Source organism: Schistocerca piceifrons, chromosome 11, assembly GCF_021461385.2.
Source record: "Schistocerca piceifrons isolate TAMUIC-IGC-003096 chromosome 11, iqSchPice1.1, whole genome shotgun sequence".
Taxonomy (NCBI): domain Eukaryota; kingdom Metazoa; phylum Arthropoda; class Insecta; order Orthoptera; family Acrididae; genus Schistocerca; species Schistocerca piceifrons.
Window position 1 is genome coordinate 78765033 of NC_060148.1, and position 21392 is coordinate 78786424.

The following is a 21392-nucleotide window of genomic DNA, read 5'->3' on the forward strand; positions in this document are numbered from 1 at the left end:
TAGTTTCCTGTCATTTCATTATAACAAGTAGTAGCTAAAACTATACGTTTTTTGAAAGATTCTCAATTTGCCGATGCTTTGAATCAGCTTGTATTCATTACACGTACTCTGTGACAAAGGAAATCCACCAAATACCTTAACACCATATAGTATGAGGGCTCCTGTGACGGAAAACATGTAGCATCTCACGTAAATATCTGACAGACGATATTTTCTATTTCATGCTGCACAGTGCAGTTAAAAGTGGAATTCCAGACTGTGACGTCACCAGTTCCGGGTCATCTGCGTTTCCACGTGCCGTGAGAAGACGGCTTTGGGACGGTATAACGCTATCAAGTTTCTTTGACAAAGTTGGTTTATGAAATATACACTCCTGGAAATGGAAAAAAGAACACATTGACACCGGTGTGTCAGACCCACCATACTTGCTCCGGACACTGCGAGAGGGCTGTACAAGCAATGATCACACGCACGGCACAGCGGACACACCAGGAACCGCGGTGTTGGCCGTCGAATGGCGCTAGCTGCGCAGCATTTGTGCACCGCCGCCGTCAGTGTCAGCCAGTTTGCCGTGGCATACGGAGCTCCATCGCAGTCTTTAACACTGGTAGCATGCCGCGACAGCGTGGACGTGAACCGTATGTGCAGTTGACGGACTTTGAGCGAGGGCGTATAGTGGGCATGCGGGAGGCCGGGTGGACGTACCGCCGAATTGCTCAACACGTGGAGCGTGAGGTCTCCACAGTACATCGATGTTGTCGCCAGTGGTCGGCGGAAGGTGCACGTGCCCGTCGACCTGGGACCGGACCGCAGCGACGCACGGATGCACGCCAAGACCGTAGGCTCCTACGCAGTGCCGTAGGGGACCGCACCGCCACTTCCCAGCAAATTAGGGACACTGTTGCTCCTGGGGTATCGGCGAGGACCATTCGCAACCGTCTCCATGAAGCTGGGCTACGGTCCCGCGCACCGTTAGGCCGTCTTCCGCTCACACCCCAACATCGTGCAGCCCGCCTCCAGTGGTGTCGCGACAGGCGTGAATGGAGGGACGAATGGAGACGTGTCGTCTTCAGCGATGAGAGTCGCTTCTGCCTTGGTGCCAATGATGGTCGTATGCGTGTTTGGCGCCGTGCAGGTGAGCGCCACAATCAGGACTGCATACGACCGAGGCACACAGGGCCAACACCCGGCATCATGGTGTGGGGAGCGATCTCCTACACTGGCCGTACACCACTGGTGATCGTCGAGGGGACACTGAATAGTGCACGGTACATCCAAACCGTCATCGAACCCATCGTTCTACCATTCCTAGACCGGCAAGGGAACTTGCTGTTCCAACAGGACAATGCACGTCCGCATATATCCCGTGCCACCCAACGTGCTCTAGAAGGTGTAAGTCAACTACCCTGGCCAGCAAGATCTCCGGATCTGTCCCCCATTGAGCATGTTTGGGACTGGATGAAGCGTCGTCTCACGCGATCTGCACGTCCAGCACGAACGCTGGTCCAACTGAGGCGCCAGGTGGAAATGGCATGGCAAGCCGTTCCAAAGGACTACATCCAGCATCTCTACGATCGTCTCCATGGGAGAATAGCAGCCTGCATTGCTGCGAAAGGTGGATATACACTGTACTAGTGCCGACATTGTGCATGCTCTGTTGCCTGTGTCTATGTGCCTGTGGTTCTGTCAGTGTGATCATGTGATGTATCTGACCCCAGGAATGTGTCAATAAAGTTTCCCCTTCCTGGGACAATGAATTCACGGTGTTCTTATTTCAATTTCCAGGAGTGTATTTGACGTAGTTCGACTTTTGCCAAATGTTGGCTTCGTCAAACTTATTTGACCAAACTGAGTGCCTCGCCTTAGATTTGATCAAAGAAACCGATTGCCTTCTGTTTACTGCGAGGATAATTCTAACCCCTTTGGTTTAATCAGAGTCCAAGACAATGAGTCACGAAGCTCCTACTGTTTCTACGCAACTTTGCTACTGTTGCACCAACAATTTCCAAGAATGATTGCCTATCGGAGTCGCGTGATCCAAACGATATATATCGAACGTACGATCGTAAATCGATCATGCGACTCTGGCGGGCGTTATGAGTATGTTTACGCTGGTCACAACAGCAACGACAAAAGAAGAGCGTTACAAAAATACTTGTAATTGCAAAGGAAACGACTTACCTTACTCGTTGTCGGTATTGTCGTCATGTGAAAGTCCATTACGGTGGTGTGGATGGATAATTTGGAAGAGACGAACCATGTATTCTTCCTGACACCCGTTCGTTTTTCGCACTGTCCGCAATGAAATTGTAACGGTATTTCAGCGTCGAAACTGTTTCTTACGAAGTTTTACGTATTTCGCACCACCACAGTCTACACAGTCCCTTCTTTCCTCGTCTGGTAGTACTCCATATTTGCTACAAAAAGTCGAACAATTTTCTACGCTCCATAAACATGGAAGTAGATTCTTCCATGTGACAGAATCCGCCGAAGAAACGTTAAGAAAATTAGACATCCCACTCACTAACGACATAAATCGTCTGGGTTTCCCTAGCAACTCACAAATAATTCGCGGCGGTATGTAATTTAGAGCAAGTAAGGGAACGACGGAAAACAGATAAAAAGGACGATCACAACGCCCGCCACCGGGGTCCCATGATCGATTTAGGATTGCACGTTCGATATGTATCGTTTGGACCATGTGACTACGATAGGCAATCATTTTTGGACAATACCTATAAATCCAACGCCCTCGGTTTATTCAGAGTCCAAGACAATGAGTCACGAAGCTCCTACCGTTTCAACGCAACTTCAGCTGCTGTTGGACCAACAAGCGGCTGGCCAATGTAAACACACTGCCAAACGAAAGCGTAATGTTTGTACGACGTTTGTTCAAAACATTCCTGAACATTTGCAATTTAGCGCCAATTGTGTGTTGGAGCGAAATGCGGCTGGCATTGCTGCGCATAGCTGTGTTTATTTTGCAACTGCCGCAACTTTCATTGTTGTACGAGGGTCGTCCAGAAAGTAAGTTCCGATTCTGTTTCTATCCGCGCCAGCGCTACGACCGCAGTTTCCGAGCATGCACGGCAGTTACTCTGACTCGAGGAGAAGACATGTACGCCATTTTCAGATCGCTGCTGCCGACGTGTGCTTTGTACTGCTTCTTTATAATGTCAGCCGTAATTGAAAATGCTGCCGTGTGTGAAATCAGATCTGAGATTCGTTTTCTAAATGCAAAGAAAGTTAAACCGAAGGAAATTCATTGGCAAATCTGGGAGGATTACGGACAAAATGCTGTGAGTGATTCAATGGTTAGAATATGTGTCAGACTGTTCAATGAAGGGCGTGATAAAGTGCACGATGAAGAACGAAGAGGACACCCGTCTGTGGTTACTGATGACCTGGTTCACACAATTGAAGAGAAGATTAAGCACAACCGTAAGTTTACACTTAGTGCCCTTGCTATGGAAAACGGTTCAAATGGCTCTGAGCGCTATGGGACTTAACATCAGTGGTTGGTTGGTTGGTTTGGGGAAGGAGACCAGACAGCGAGGTCATCGGTCTCATCGGATTAGGGAAGGACGGGGAAGGAAGTCGGCCGTGCCCTTTGAAAGGAACCATCCCGGCATTTGCCTGGAGCGATTTAGGGAAATCACGGAAAACCTAAATCAGGATGGCCGGACGCGGGATTGAACCGTCGTCCTCCCGAATGCGAGTCCAGTGTCTAACCACTGCGCCACCTCGCTCGGTAACATCAGTGGTCATGAGTCCCCTAGAACTTGGAACTACTCAAACCTAACTAACCTAAGGACAGCACACACATTCATGCCCGAGGCAGGATTCGAACCTGCGACCGTAGCGGTCACGCGGTTCCAGACTGAAGCGCCTAGAAGCGCACGGCCACCCCGGCCGGCCCTTTGCTATGGAAGTTCCGAAAATCTCACCATCACTTATTCATGAAATTGTTACCGAAAAACTGAAATTTCGAAGACTTTGTTCACGTTGGGTACCCAAAATTCTTACTGAACAACACGAAAAACAACAGATGGGCAGTGCACTTCAGTTTTTGACGCTACAATGAAAAAGGCGATGGTTTTCTTTTTCCGATAGTCACGGATGATGAAACTTGGGTATCGTACGCCAACCCTGAAACAAAACGGCAATAAATGGAATGGAGGCTAAAAAAAAAAAAAAAAAAAAAAAAAAGGTTCAAATGGCTCTGAGCACTACGGGATTTAACTTCTGAGGTCATCAGTCCCCTAGAACTTAGGACTACTTAAACCAAACTAACCTAAGGACATCTCACACATCCATGCCCAAGGTAAGATTCGAACCTGGACTGTAGCTGTCGCGCGGTTGCAGACTGTAGCGCCTAGAGCCGCTCGGCCACCCTGGGCGGCATGGAAGCACACTTCGTCGCCAACGAAGGTTAAGCCTAAACAAATCTTGACACCTCGAAAAGTCATGTGCACCGTTTTTTGGGACAGAAAAGACATTTTCCTGACTGATTTCTTACCACGAGGGAAACAATCAAGAATGGCTCTGAGCACTACGGGATTTAACTTCTGAGGTCATCAGTCCCGTAGAACTTAGAACTACTTAAACCTAACTAACCTAAGGAGATCACACACATCCATGCCCGAGGCAGGATTCGAACCTGCGGCCGTAGCAATCACGCGGTTCCGGACTGAAGCGCCTAGAACCGCTCGGTCACCGCAGCCGGCGCCAAATAATCAATTCACTTGGTTACTGCGAGACCATTACGAAATTTCGCCGCGCGGCGGCATTTTCAATTACGGCCGTCATTATAAACAAGCAGTACAAAGCACAAGTCGGCAGCAGCGATCTGAAAATGGCGTACATGTCTTCTCCTCGAGTCAGAGTAACTGCGATCGTAGCGCTGCTGCGGATAGAAATAGAAGCGGGAATTAGTTTGTGGACGGCCCTCGGTATGTCTGTTAGTTATTGTTCAGTGCTGTATGGACTAGAACGTTGCGTCGCACAGTTTGCGAATTTAGAGATCGCAGAATTAGTGTAGCAACGCGTCTGCATCAAATTTTGCGGGAAAGTGAAGAAAACCTTTAGAGAGACACACTAAATGATGCAGGAAGCCTACGGTGATGAGTGATGGAGCCGTACTCCATCAGCAACGTGAACGAAATTGTGCGTGCCAGTCGAAAGCTGTCGGTATGAGAGATTGCAGAAGGATGTACCATTTCAGTTGGATAATCTCGTGAACTCCTGACACAGCATCGTGAAATGCATCGTGTTGCCGCCAAGTTCGTCCCATTGCTCGCGAGTTGGGACCAAAAAGACCTTCTCCACCTTCCAATCTATGAGGAGCTTTTGCATCGCGCAGATGAGATGTTCCTTAAGAGAATCAGAAATGATGAGAAGAGGGTCTATGGTTATGATGTTGAGACCAAATTCAATCTTCACAGTGCGTTGGGAAAGGTGCTCCACGACCTACAAAAGCTTGTCAAGAAAGGTCAAATATTAAAGCCATGCTGATAGGTATTTTTTTTCTTTTTTGACATTGAAGGATGAGTTCATCATGAATCCGCGTCGCAGGGACAAACAGTTAATCGATGGTACTATCAGGACATGTTGCGACGCATGCGAGAAAACGTGAGAAGGAAACGGCCTGAAATGTGGGAGGCGATTCACGGATCTTGCATCACGATAAAATTCCCGCACATTCTTCCCTGCTGGTGCGTGACCATTGCACAAAAAACCAAATCGCTGTGCTGAATCATCCTGTAAGGCCAGTATTACACTTTCAAATTTCTTTGTCCAGTGTCTTTGTCAAATATGTTTGTCAAAGAAATTTGATGGTGTAATAGGGAACTTTGTCAAATGTCGTCAAATATTTGACCAAATCTAGGGCCTCGCTGTAGATTTGATCAAAGAAGTTGCTTGTCTTCTGTTCACTGCAATGTGCCATGTTACCACATGGAGCGCTAGCTTCGCTGCAGCGTTCTGTCATCTCTAGTGTTTTTATAAACATTGCCGGTAAATACAATTGGTGTGTGCCGACAGCTACAAAATTAATAGAGATGTATGAAGCTGATGAGGCGCTTTACAACGTGAGGCACCCTGAATACAAAATTAGATTAAGAAGATTGGAGACCTAACCTGACCTAACCTAACCTAACATAACCCTCTCCTGTAGCAAGGAATCGGAGTGTTACAGTGAGCCTCTCTTCTGCAGATGTAGCAGTTCTTAAGTGAATATTGTGCTTTGTGATATGAGGATACACTTCACTGAGCACATACAGAAATGTATGCTCATCCATTCTTAAGTAACTGATGTACGACTTGACGTCTTCGACTATAAGTTGACGTAACAAGTTTTGTTGAATGCTTTTATCGTGTCGTCGTAAAACCCACGGCTTCACCCAGATACGTTTCCTTTTTTTCCCCCGCTTCTGTCCCGCATGTGCTCACAGTGCAACTGTGGTACATGCAACTGCTGCACTTAATAACAAGTTGTTGTTGTCAGCCATCTTGAACTTTGACGAAAAATATGATGACAGTGTAATACTCCTTTTGAGCGCCACCTCAAAGATGTTTGTCAAATATATTTGACGAATATTTGATCACAACTTTGATCAAATCTTTGACAAAGAAATTTGATAGTGTAATACACGGCCTACACTGTCCAGACTGCGGACCATTTTTTATTTCCAAAGTTGAAGACAATGTTAAAGGACGGAGATTTGCAACGATAGACGAGATAATAGAAACTTCGCAGACGGCGCTTCGCGCGATCCAGCAAGAGGTCAACCGAGACTGCTTCCGGAAGTGGAAACAGCATTGGGATCGGTGTATCAATTTCGAAGGGACCGTGCACAATAAGTAAAAGGTAAGCGCATAAAAATTTTGTGCACAAAGTTCCGGAATTTTGTGAACAGACCTCTTGTTCACAACATTCCTCATGTTTCATAAATGCTTTGAGAAATGGAAACGCGATTTTGGTAAATGATAGCACGCAAAGAGAATAGTATTTTGGCGTGTGATTATTATGTGAAACCTCATTATCTAATATGTTAATCTGCTAACTACAGACGTTTTCGATGAAAGAATGTAATTTTTAAGGGACACCAATAGGCTGCTTACACTACGCATGTCCGCCCTATTCTGGAGTATTGCTGTGCGGTGTGGGATCCGCATCAGGTGAGACTGACGGATGACATTGAAAAAGTACAAAGAAGGGCAGCTCGTTTTGTGTTATCGCGAAATAGGGGAGGTAGTGCCACAGACATGATACGTGAATTGGAGTGACAATCATTGAAACAAAGGCGTTTTTCGTTGCGATGGGATCTTCTCGTGAAATTTCAACCACCACTTTTCTCCTCCGATTGCGAAAACATTCTGTTGGCACCCACCCACATAGGGAGAAATTATCATCACGATAAAATAAGAGAAATCAGGGTTCGCACAGAAAAATTTAGGTGCTCGTTTTTTCCGCGTGCCGTTCGAGAGCGGAACGGTAGAGAGACAGCTTGAAGGTGGTTCATTGAACCCTCTGCCAGGCACTTTATTGTCAATAGCAGAGTAATCATGTAGATGTAGATGTAGAATAGCTGGTGACACGAGAAATGCTGTGGGTTTTGGAACAACGTAAGTGAAGACAGTACACGTTTATTTTTGTACCAAGGATGTGCTTTTTCATAAGCAATTGAACACGTAAGTTTTACTTAACAACAGTTTCAGGATTCTCTTGTAATTGTGTCTGTGCAACATGTTAGTGAGATGAAACACTGTAAACTCCGCTGTTTTTTCGCAAAAGAAGCTAATTTTAACATGGCAGCAAGAGAAATGTAGGTTTTACTCAAAATTCACTACTGATAACGCTTCTCTGAAAGTGAATGAATGTCGTGTGACTATGGCCACCTGTCGGTTAGACCGTTCACCAGGTGCAACTCTTTCGATTTGATGACACTTCGGCGACTTGCGCGTCGATGGGGATGAAATGATGATGATGATTAGGACAACACAACACCCAGTCCCCGAGCGGAGAAAATCTCCGACCCAGCCGGGAATCGAACCCGAGGCCTCAGCATTGACATTCTGTCACACTGACCACTCAGCTACCGGGTGCAGACCTGTGAAAGATACAGATGGTTTAAAGCCAGGCAGAAGTAAATCGCCACATTTTCGGTGAATTTCTTTTCAGATACTAACCAGGGCAGAGGTGACTGTGGATCTTTTTGAATGGTCTCCAAACAAGTATGGCATGAAGAGGTCCCACTTAATATTTACAAAATAATGTGAGTGTAGGCTTCAGTTCAGAATGGCACTTCCCCTCCAGAGCTCGGCATTTCCCCTACAGCGCCTGCCCGTAACCCCCACCACTACCCACAGCTCTCCCCTCCCATACCCTGCCATCTGCGCATCTTCCGGCCACAGTATTCTACATGCACTTTACAGAAAGCTTTTGTCTGCTGTCTTTTCTGCTTCTGCGCTTGTCGACAGGAGTTGTGTGAGCGACAGTGTGGAAAGAGTGTAATGTTGCAGATAGGAGAGTATAAATATGATAGGTGCTTCTGGGAAGCTAGAGAACCAAATACTAAAGGAAAAGATGTATGACTGGTGGAAAATTACCATGGAAGTCACTCAAAGGTCCAACAGGGATTGTGAGAAAGATAAATTTCTTAAACGGTTACAAGAAGCAAGAAGGGAGTGAATAAGCAAAAGCTCTGTTATTCTTTTTACACTACTGGCCATTAAAATTGCCACACCATGAAGATGACGTGCTACAGACGCGAAATTTAACCGACAGGAAGAAGATGCTGTGATATGCAAATTATTAGCTTTTCAGAGCATTTACACAAGGTCGGCGCCGGTGGCGACACCTACAACGTGCTGACACGAGGAAAGTTTCCAACCGATTTCTCATACACAAATAGCAGTTGACTGGCGTCGCCTGGTGAAACGTTGTTGTGATGCCTCGTGTAAGGAGGAGAAATGCGTACCACCACGTTTCCGACTTTGATAAAGGTCGGATGGTAGCCTATCGCAATTGCGGTTTATCGTATCGCGACATTGCTGCTTGCGTTGGTCGAGATCCAATGACTGTGAGCAGAATATAGAATTGGTGGGTTCAGGAGGGTAATACGGAACGCCGTGCTGGATCCCAACGGCCTCGTATCACTAGCAGTCGAGATGACAGGCATCTTATCCGCACGGCTGTAACGGATCGTGCAGCCACGTCTCGATCCCTGTGTCAACAGGTGTGGATGTTTGCAAGACAACAACCATCTGCACGAACAGTTCGACGACGTTTGCAGCAGCATGGACTATCAGCTATCCAACTAAAACATTCATATTTCTTTACGTACTACACGAATATGTAATAAAAACTAGGGGTTCCTATTTTAAAAAAGGCGGTTGATATCCGTTTGACCTATGGCAGCACCATCTAGTGGGCCAATCGTAGCGCCATCTGGTATCCCCCTTCAAGCTAGACGAGTTTCGTTAATTGTAGTTTTTTCATTTGATGCTTATTTCGTGAGATATTTTGCCCGCTCACGATAAATGGACCACAATATATATATATATATATATATATATATATATATATAGAGAGAGAGAGAGAGAGAGAGAGAGAGAGAGATAGTCAGGTATTGTATGATAGAATTCCCAGGTGTTTGTAGTCCACTTCTGTGGCCGTTTTCTCCTCCTGTTCTCCAGGAAACATCTTACATTGCGATGGACTGGTTATTTACTGACTGATTAATGCGGACGTACTCTTCATGAACAGTATGACACAAACAAGTTAGTAACTTAATGTTACTCTCGTCTTGTTGAGCTTTTTTGGTCGATTTGAAAAAGAAGTCTTCTTTTGTGATGATTCCAGTTCAGCCTGAAAATCACAGAAATAAAGCAACATTTACCACCGCTGATAAATTTCGAAAAAAAGTCTGGATCATTTTGAAGCATTTTTTATACCCTGCTAATGTCGACACAGTACTGCTTCTTACCATCTTGCAACTATCCTAGCATAAATTGGCCGCATTTTTTCTCGTGTTCAGCTCTTCTGGTAGACTGTAGCTTATCATGAAATATTCCCAAAATAACTATACAGATCTTTGGTGGGCTGTATGCTATCTTAGAATACCAGATCCCTCAATTACTGAGTAGTTGCTAGTATGATACCAATTGACAGCCAATGGAAGGTCATAGTTATCTGTTGTTTTTCCCTTTTTTGAGACACTTATACTAGTTGTTGGCTCATGTCTCAACCAAAGTACTGGTTCAAAGATCTCGTTTCAACATTTGCAGCGCCTCTGCAGCAGTTTTTGTAGGTTTGGGATGAAACTTCCTATGGATACACTGCTCTTTCATGCGAGCTGGTGCAAAACTGGAGACTGATTGAAACATGAGACGCTAAATATGCTCACCATTAACAATTGAACCACTCACTTCACAGCCAATTATGGCACTGATGCAAGAGAGGTTAATTTATTTTTGAAAACTTTTGAATACAGCCTCATATTTTTGATTGTAGAATGGAACATTCTGGTACATGGTATCTTTGAAGCATAACGAGAAGGAGTCATGAGGTCATAAGCAGTAGTGGTTTTGGTCAAAGGGTCGAACCTCGTAGGTCACGCAGGATTAGCCGAGCGGTCTAAGGCGCTGCAGTCATGGACTGTGTGGCTGGTCCCAGCGGAGATTCGAGTCGTCCCTTGGGAATGGATGTGTGTGTTTGTCCTTAGGATAATTTAGGTTAAGTAGTGTGTAAGCTTAGGGACTGATGACCTTAACAGTTAAGTGCCATACGATTTCACACACATTTGAAGATTTTTTGAACCTCATAGGACAGTGTGTTCGTAGCCATGGAAGAAAAATCCCAGGGGAGAGATGAGAATTAGTGCTGGTCGAAAAACGAAACCTTGTGGGGCATTGTGTGTTTGTAATACCACAAGAAGCAGGATTGAGCCCAGAAGTGGGGAATGGTTTTGAGCTTAGAGCCAAATATTGTAGGACAGTGTGTTCGTTGACCTGTGTGGAGGGAGCTGGGGATTAGTTTCGGTAACAAAATAGAACCTCATGTGTAAGACATCAGCTTGTTCCAGAGCCAGGCATACTTTTAGCTTGGCTGTGACAGGTGTGTCCTCGGTGGTGGCCAGGTGGAGAGTGTGGGCATCGAGGGCAACTACTTCCCAGTTCACCAGTACTATTCGAACCACTCATTTCACAGCCAATTATGGCACTGATGCAAAAGAGGTTAATTCATATTCTGAAAACTTTTGAATACAACCTCATATTTTTGATTGTAGAATAGAACATTGTGGGACATGGAGTCTTTGAAGCACCACAAAAAGGAGTCATGAGGTCATAAGCACTAGTAGTTTTGGTTGCAGGGTCGAACCTTGTAGAACAGTGCGAAGAGAAATCCCTGAGGACAGCTGTGAATTAGTGCTGGTCCAAAAACGAAACCTTGTGGAACATTGTGTGTTTGTAATTCCAGAAGAAGCGGGATTGAGCCCAGAGGTGGGGAATGGTTTCGAGCCTAGGGCCAAACATTGTAGGACAGTGTGTTAGGTGACCTGTCAGGACGAAGCTGGGGGCTAGTTTCGGTCACAAGATAGAATCTCATATGTAAGACGCCAGTTTGTTGCAGAGCCAGGCATACTTTTAGCTCAGTTGTGACAGGTGTGTCCTCTGTGGTGACCAGGTGGAGGGCGAGGGCATCGAGGGCAACTACTTCACAGTTCACCAGTACTATTCGAACCACTCATTTCACAGGCAATTATGGCACTGATGCAAGAGAGGTTAATTTATTTCTGACAACTTTTGAATACAACCTGATATTTTTGGTTCTTGAATGGAACAATGTGTGACACAGTGTCTTTGAAGCACCACAAAAAGTAGTCATGAGGTCATAAGCAGTAGTAGTTGTGGTCGAAAGGTCGAACCTGGTAAGCGACGTGGGATTAGCCGAGCGGCCTAAGTCGCTGCAGTCGTGGACTATACGGCTGGTCCTGGTGGAGGTTTGAGTCCTCCCTCGGGCATGGGTGTGTGTGTTTGTGCTTAGGATAATATAGGTAAAGTAGTGTGTAAGCTTAGGGACTGATGACCTTAGCATTTAAGTGTCATAAGATTTCACACACATTTGAACATATTTCGAACCTCGTAGGACAGTGTGTTTGTAGCCATGGAAGAGAAATCCCCGAGGAGAGCTGAGAATTAGTGCTGGTTCAAAAATGAAACCTTATGGGACATTGTGTGTTTGTAATACCACAAGAAGCAGGATTGAGCCCAAAAGTGGGGAATAGTTTCGAGCCTAGGGCTGAACATTGTACTACACTGTGTTTGGTGACCTGTGAGGCCAGAGCTGGGGATTAGTTTCAGTAACAAGATAGAACCTGATGTGTAAGACGTCAGCTTGTTCCAGAGCCAGACATACTTTTAGCTCAGCTGTGACAGGTGTGTCCTCTGTGGTGGCCAGGTGGAGCGCATGGGCATCGAGGGCAACTACTTCCCGGTTCACCAGTACTAATCGAACCACTCATTCACTGCTAATTATGGCACTGATGCAAAAGAGGTTAATTGATATTCTGGAAATTTTTGAATACAACCTCATATTTTTGATTGTAGAATGGAACATTGTGGGACAGTGTCTTTGAAGCACCACAAGAGGGAGTCACAAGGTCATAAGCAGTAGTAGTTTTGGTCCAAGGGTCGAACCTCGTAGGCCGCGTGGGATTAGCCGAGCGGTCTGAGGCGCTGCAGTCATGGACTGTGTGGCTGGTCCTGACGGAGGTTCGAGTCCTACCTCGGGCATGGATGTGTGTGTATGTCCTTCGGATAATTTAGGTTAAGTAGTGTGTAAGCTTAGGGACTGACGACCTTAGCATTTGAGTGCCATAAGATTTCACACACATTTGAACATTTTTTGAACCTCATAGGACAAGTGTGTTCGTAGCCACAGAGGGGAAATTCCTGAGGAGAGTTGAGAATTAGTGCTGGCCCAAAAACGAAACCTTGTCGGACATTGTGTGTTTGCAATACCACAAGACGCAGGATTGAGCCCAAAAGTGGGGAATAGTATCGAGCCTAGGGCCAAACATTGTAGGACAGCGTGTTTGGTGACCTGTGAGGACGGAGCTGGGCATTAGTGTCGGTCACAAGATAGAACATCACGGGTAAGATGCCAACTTGTTCCAGAGCCAGACATACATTTAGCTTGGCTGTAACATGTGTGTCCTGTGTGGTGGCCAGGTGGAGTGCGTGGGCAGCAAGGGCAACTACTTCCCAGTTTACCTGTAGTAATCGAACCACTCATTTTACTTCCAATTATGGCACTGATGCAATAGAGGTTAATTCATATTCTGAAAACTTTTGAATACAACCTCATATTTATGATTCTAGACTGGAACATTATGGGACATGTTGTCTTTGAAGCACCACAGGGAGGATATATGAGGTCATAAGCGGTAATGGTTTTGGTGCAGGGGTCGAACCTCGTAGGACAGTGGGTTCCTACCCATCCGAGGGATATCCCTGAGGACAGCTGATAATCAGTGCCGGTCCAAAAACGAAACCTTGCTGGACATTGTGTGTTTGTAACGCCACAAGAAGCAGGATTGAGCCCAGAAGTGACCTGTGAGGACGGAGCTGGGCATTAGTTTGGGCCACTAGATAGAAGCTGTTGTGTACAGGCGCCAACTTGTTGCAGAGCCAGGCGTACTGTTAGCTCGACTGTGACCGGTGTGTCCTGTGTGGTGGCAGGTGGAGCGCGTGGGCATCGAGGGCAACTACTTCCCGGCGACGACGGCGGCGCTGGTGCAGGACTCTGGGCGGCGGCTGACGCTGCTGGTGAACCGGGCCCAGGGCGCGGCCGGCTGGCAGCCCGGCTGGCTGGAGGTGATGCTGGACCGGCGCACGCTGTACGACGACTCGCGCGGCATGGGCGAGGGCGTCGTCGACAACAAGCGCACCGCCTCGCGCTACTGGCTGCTGCTCGAGGAGCTAGACCCGGCCGCCGCGCCAGGTAACTACCGACCGAACTGTGTCCAAAGCTACTGGCAGTGAAATAATTTCATAATCAATTATTGAAGCGAATTCAGTCACAACATGTAGCAACAAAGTCCTTCTCCATTAACGGAACTTATGTCAAGTAAATCCCTTTTTTTTTGTCTTAAACACTAACACGAATTCTTTACAGACGAACGGAACAACTGGTAGAAGCGCACCTCGGGGAAGACCAGTTTGGATTCCGTAGAAATGTTGGAACACGTGAGGCAATATTGACCCTACGACTTATCTTCGAAAATAGATTAAGGAAAGGCAAACCTACGTTTCTAGCATTTGTAGACTTAGAGAAAGCTTTTGACAACTGGAATACTCTCTTTCAAATTCTGAAGGTGGCAGGGGTAAAATACAGGGAGCGAGAGGCTATTTACAATTTGTACAGAAACCAGATGGCAGTTATAAGAGTCGAGGGACATGAAAGGGAAGCAGTGGTTGGGAAGGGAGTGAGACAGGGTTGTAGACTCTCCTTGATGTTATTCAATCTGTATATTGAGCAAGCAGTAAAGGAAACAAAAGAAAAACTCAGAGTAGGTATCAAAATCCATGGAGAAGAAATTAAAACTTTGAGGTTTGCCGATGACATTGTAATTTTACCAGAGACAGCAAAGGACTCGGAAGAGCAGTTGAACTGAATGGACAGTGTCTTGAATGGCGGATATAAGGGGAACAAAATAACTGGTGATGCTCGAAGTAGAGAGGATATAAAATGTAGAGTGGCAATGGCAAGGAAAGCGTTTCTGAACAAGAGAAATTTGTTAACATCGAGTATAGATTTAAGTGTCAGGATGTTGTTTCTGAAAGTATTTGTATGGAGTGTATCCATGTATGGAAGTGAAACATGAACGATAAATAGTTTAGACAAAAAGAGAATAGAAGCTTTCGAAATGTGGTGCTACAGTAGAATACTGAAGATTAGATGGGTAGATTACATAACTAATGAGGAGGTACCGAATAGGATTGGGGAGAAGAGGAGTTTGTGGCACAACTTGACAAGAAGAAGGGATCGGTTGGCAAAACATGCTCTGAGGCATCAAGGGATCACCAATTTAGTATTGGAGGGCAGCGTGGAGGGTAAAAATCGTAGAGGGGAACCAAGAGATGAATACACAAGGCAGATTCAGAAGGATGTAGGTTGCAGTAGGTACTGAGAGATGAAGAAGCTTGCACAGGGTAGAGTAGCATGGAGAGCTGCATCAAACCAGTCTCAGGACTGAAGACCACACCAACCAACCAAACATAACACGCATTTATAACATCAGCGTAACATTGCCGATTGTTGGTTCCATAGATAAAATACGATCCTTCTGAAATAGTACACTGACGGAACACGAAAAATAATGAAGGTGAATAATGTAATTTCAAGAATTCATCGATCTAAGTAACATATTTTTGTCATTAACATTGCAAGATCTCAGGTAATGTCAAGATGACATAAGCCATTGGAAATGATAATAGCTGGTAAACTAATAACTGGTGCAACCGCCAGAATGTTTAATGTAAGCAAGCAAGCGTGGATACGTTGTATTGCACAGGTTCCGGATGTCGGTTTGTGGAGTGGATTTCCATGGCTGTTGCACGTGGTGGGTCAATACAGGGACCCTTACGAGGGGCGTTTGGAATGCCCGTGCGAGAATAAAAACTACTTAGTGTTAGGGGTAAACCTTTTTTATTTTTCGACATAGTCTCTCCTTTTAGACTTATACACTTCGTCCAACGCGTTCTAATTTGTTGAAGCCTTCCGAATAACAGGAATTATCCAAGTCCGCAAAATAACTATTAGTTGCTGCAATCACCTCCTCGTTTGAATAAATTTTTTGTCCCGCCAGCCATTTCTTGAAATTGGGGAACAAATAGTCGTCCGAGGGAGCCATGTATTGAGAATAGGGGGGATGTGAAACGAGTTGGAATCCTATTTCCATTAATTTTGTGACCTCAACAGCTGAGGTGTGTGCTGGTGCATTGTCGTGATGGAAAAGGACTTTTTTGCAGTCCAATCGCCGGCGTTTTCCTTGCAGCTCGGTTTTCAAACGGTCCAATAACGATGAATACCAGACACCTATAATAGTTTTACCCTTTTCCAGATAGTCGATGAGGATTATCCCTTGTTAATCCCAAAAGACAGTCGCCATAAACTTTCTGGCCGAAGGAATGGTCTTCGCCTTTTTTCGTGCAAATTCTCCTTTGGTAACCCATTGTTTAGATTTTTCTTTGGTCTTAGGAGTATAGTAATGTAATCCATGTTTCATCCACAGTGGCGAAACGACGCTTAAAGTCCTGCGGATTCTTCCTGAACAGCTGCAAAAACTATTCCGTTTTTGGTCAAGCGTGAGCAATTGCGGAACCCATCTTGCGGATAGCTTTCTCATGTCCAAATGTTTATGCAAAATGTTATGCACCCTTTCATTCTAGATGCCCACAGCACTAGCAATCTCACACACCTTAACTCTTCCGTCATCCATCACCATGTCATGGATTTTATCAATGATTTCTGGAGTCGTAACCTCCACAGGGCGCCCAGAACGTTCAACATCACTTGTGCCCATATGGCCACTCCGAAAATTTTCAAACCACTTATAAACCATTCTAATCGAAGGTGCAGTGTCGCGATAATGTTTATCAAGCTTCTCTTTAGTCACCTGAGGCGTTTTGCGCTTCATAGAGTAATGTTTGATCACCACACGAAATTCTTTTTCGTCCATTTTTTGACAATCACTCGACCTCTTTGATTCACACGAATGTCTAACACGAAGAAATAGACCAATATGGCTGAAACTTGGTGTGCGCTCTCTCCAAAGATGCTACTAGCTAAACATGACTTCGATACGCGCCGGTGGTGCCATCTCTCGGACTTTGCACGGACGTTTCAAACGCCCTCGAGGGTGCTGTTTGTGGATGATGCTGGAGTTGTCATCTGATAATGTCCCATATATGCTCAATTGGAGAGAGAGATCTGGTGATCGAGCACGCCAAGGCAACACCTCGACACACTGTAGAGGACGGTGGGCTACAACAGCAGTATCTGGGCAAGTGTTGTTCTCTTGGAAAACACCCTGTGGAATGCTGTACATGAATAGCAACACAGCTGGTCGAATCAGCAGACTGATGTACTTGGGCAGTTTTTTTTTCCAACCCTGGTAGGCTATAAATAAAAGACAAGTTCGTAGAAAACAATCATTTTACTACCAAAAGTTTTATACACATATGGTTACTTTTCAACAAAATCACCGAAACGATTGAGACATTTATCGCACCTGTGGTTTTGCAATGTTTGTTGTGGTTGTTGTGGTCTTCAGTCCTGAGATTGGTTTGATGCAGCTCTCCATGCTACTCTATCCTACGCAAGCTTCTTCATCTCCCAGTACCTACTGCAACCTACATCCTTCTGAATGTGCTTAGTGTATTCATATCTTGGTCTACCTCTACAATTTTTACCCTCCACGCTCCCCTCCAATACTAAATTGATGATCCCTTGATGCCTCAGAACATGTCCTACCAACCGATCCCTTCTTCTAGGCAAGTTGTGCCACAAATTTCTCTTCTCCCCAAACCTATGCAGTACCTCCGCATTAGTTACGTGATCTATTCACTTAATCTTAAGCATTCTTCTGTAGCACCACATTTCGAAAGCTTCTATTCTCTTCTAGTCCAAACTACTGTATTTATCATCCATGTTTCACTTCCATACATGGCTACACTCCATACAAATACTTTCAGAAATGACTTCCTGACATTTAAATCTATACTCGATGTTAACAAATTTTTCTTCCTCAGAAACGCATTCCTGGCCATTGCCAGTCTACATTTTATATCCTCTCTACTTCGACCATCATCTGTTATTTTGTTCCCCAAATAGCAAAACTCATTTACTTCTTTAAGTGTCTCATTTCCTAATCTAATTCCCTCAGCAGCACCCGAGTTAACTCGACCACATTCCATTATCCTCGTTTTGCTTTTGTTGATGTTCATCTTATACCCTCCTTTCATGACACTGTCCGTTCCGTTCAACTGCTCTTCCAAGTCCTTTGCTGTCTCTGACAGAATTACAATGTCATCGGCGAACCGCAAAGTTTTTATTTCTTCTCCTTGGATTTTAACTCCTACTCCAAATTTTTCTTTTGTTTGCTTTACTGCTTGCTCAATATACAGATTGAATAACATCGGGGAGAGGCTACAACCCTGTCTCACTCCCTTCCCAACCGCTGCTTCCCTTTCATGCCCCTCAACTCTTATAACTGCCATCTGGTTTCTGTAAAAACAGCCTTTTGCTCCCTGTGTTTTACCCCTGCCACCTTCAGAACTTGAAAGAGAGAATTCCAGGCAACACTGTCAAAAGCTTTCTCTAAGTCTACAAATGCTAGAAACGAATAAACAGCATAGTATGTGTAAAATTGTGTGCATGCTGGTTGTAAAGAAGCTGGAAAACAGCAATACTACACAGAGTGGTAGACAAGTTTCTTCCACATCTCCTTAAGCTGACTTCCCTGACCCCATGTTCCCTATCTTAAATTTTTCAGTTGAGCATTCTCTATGTCCTATATTTTTGTACCCTCTTGCGGAAAAAGGAAAAAGCCTGTATCAGGTGTAAACCTTATTGTTTACATGTATCACAGTGATGTAGGTAAAGCTGAGACAGACATTTTGAGATAGGGTGCTTGAGGTATACCAAGCCGGAAAATAAACTCACATTGGCTGAAATTCGATGGGTGCCAGATCAGGACTGTATGGCTGATCATCGAAAATGTCCCACTGAAATTGTTCAAGGAGCCTTTGGGTTGTGCTAGCTGTGCGTGGACGAGCGTTGTCATGCGTCAACACAATTCCTGAAGTCAAATGCAAATTTGGTAAATAAAATGTAAATGTAGTGTGACTAGGGCCTCCCGTCGGGTAGACCATTCGCCGGTTGCAAGTCTTTCGATGTGACGCCACTTCAGCGACTTGTGCGTCGATGGGGGTGAAATGGTGATGATTAGGACAACACAACACTCAGTCCCTGAGCGGAGGAAATCTCCACCCCAGCCAGGAATGAAACCCGCGCCCTTAGGATTGACATTCTGTCGCACTGGTCACTCAGCTACTGGGGGCAGACTGCAAATTTGGTCATTCAAACCACGATTTTAAACATGGCTGAAACAGCAACTGTTGAAATTCCTCATGGTAAATGATGACAGCCAAAACAGTTGCAGGATAAAGATTTATTAAAATTATTGACCATGGTTTCGGTATATCAAAATGTAGCTTCATCAGAAGGTATTTTACTTCTGATGAATGTACGTTTAGATTTACCGAAACCGTGGTCAAGAATCTTAATAAATCTTTATCCTGCAACTGTTTTGGCTGTCATCATTCACCGTGAATCATTCAGACCAAACGAAGAGGAATGCTACTGAAGACGTGGCTAGGAAGGCAGCACTTTTAAACCAACGAAAATCTTCAAAACAACGTCAATGCTCATTTGCAGTCAGTGGTGTCAACGTTTTTTGAAGAGAGTATTGCAAAGCTTGTCTAGAGGTACGATAAATGTCTCAATCTTTTCGGTGATTCTGTTGAAAAGTAACCATAAGTGTACAAAAGTTTTAGTAATAATTGTTTTCTATGAACTTGTCTTTTATATGTAGCCTATCAGAGATTGAAAAAAAAGGCCCTCGTACAAATTTTCAGTCAGTGTGCATCGGCTGTCATACAAAATCACGCTACAGATCATAACTCCAGGTATTATTCCAGTGTGTGTAGCATGCAGACAGATTGGTCATAGGCTATCAACTGGCCTTGTCCATAATCAATACACGGCCATTACTGACATGACAGAACCAGCTTTCATCAGAAAACACAACAGATCTTCACTGTGCCCTACAATAAGCTCTCCCTTGGCATCAGTGAAGTCGCAAATGGTAGTGTTTTGGGGCCAGTGGAATGCACAGCACAGGGCATATTATTTGGAGCTGTCCCTTAAGGCCGGCCGGTGTGGCCGAGCGGTTCTAGGCACTTCAGTCTGGAACCGCGCGACGACTACGGTCGCAGGTTTGAATCCTGCATCGGGCATGGATGTGTGTGATGTCCTTAGGTTAGTTAGATTTAAGTAGTTCTAAGTTCTAGGGGACTGATGACCTCAGATGTTAAGTCCCATAGTGCTCAGAGCCATTTGAACCATACGCTGCATAGTAGTGCTACACGGCCATCTGGAGCCTAGTCTTCTTGTGACCATATGTACCTGTGGCTGCTACTGCCAGCAACCGTGTACAATGGCTACATTCCTCCCAAGTCTTTCTGCAGTCTCACAGATGGAACATCCAGCTCCACCTAGCCATGTTACACGACCACGTCCAAACTCCGTGACAAGTTCATAGTGGCATCTTTGTTGCGCAAAGGCATTCTTGTCTGACGTACTTGTGCCACTCTTGTGCGGCTAGTGGTAAATTTCAATAAACCTCATCTTTCAGATGCATTTGTTTATCTTGCACTACTTTGTCTTGGTGTTGCTATTTTTTAAGGTCTGTATATTTTAGGATTTGTGTAAGAAATCCATATTTCAGAAGTTGAAAGCTCTTTAAAAGGCTACCCCATAATTTGCTACCATGAATTGTGGAACTATGATAATGGGATTCTCAGGGGGACGTACTGATTCAGCTAATTCCAAAATTTGTATCACATTATTAGCTAAGGAAGGTGTTTGGAAATATTAAAATTCAGTTAAATCACTGTTTTTCAAAGTAACATTTGGCAGCAGATGCTGGACGACAAAAGGTTCAAATGGCTCTGAGCACTATGGGCCTTAACATCTGAGGTCATCAGTCCCCTAGAACTTAGAACTACTTAAATCTAACTAACCTAAGGATGTCACAGACATCCAAGCCCGAAGCAGGATTCGAACCTGCAACTGTAGCGGTCGCGCGGTTCCAGACTGAAGCGCCTAGAACCACTCTGCCAGAGGACAAAAGGATATTGTTTCACGCATACAGCTGTAACCCAAACATATCACTGAAATATTACTGAACTATATGAGGGAAATTGCAGAAGTCATGGCAAGTATTTTTTGTCTTGAAAATGGTAAATCGAAATGCCATGTGGCTAGGACCTCCCGTTGTGTAGACCTGGTGCAAGTCTTTTGAGTTGACGCCACTTCAGCGACTTGTGTGTCGATGGGGATGAAATTTGGTGATAAGGACAACACACCCAGCCGGGAATCGAACCCAGGCCGTTAGGCATGACATTCCGTCGTGCTGACCACTCAGCTATCAGGGGCGGACTTGAAAATGGTAATGGCTTAAAAAATTCTAAAATATGCAAATGGAATGTTAGTTCATAACTAAACATTATGTGTAGGGAGATGGATGAACACACACATC

The 21392-nt window shown here is 44.9% G+C and overlaps 1 protein-coding gene across 1 annotated transcript in view; it reads left to right on the forward strand.

The window, feature by feature from the left end:
• The window catches only part of LOC124719894 (alpha-mannosidase 2), a 784015-nt gene that overhangs the window by 706804 nt on the left and 55819 nt on the right, over positions 1 to 21392 (forward strand). Inside the window, exon 15 of the mRNA XM_047245074.1 lies at positions 13747 to 14008. Within this exon, the coding sequence (XP_047101030.1) occupies positions 13747 to 14008 (262 nt within the window). The remainder of the gene's footprint in view (positions 1 to 13746; positions 14009 to 21392) is intronic.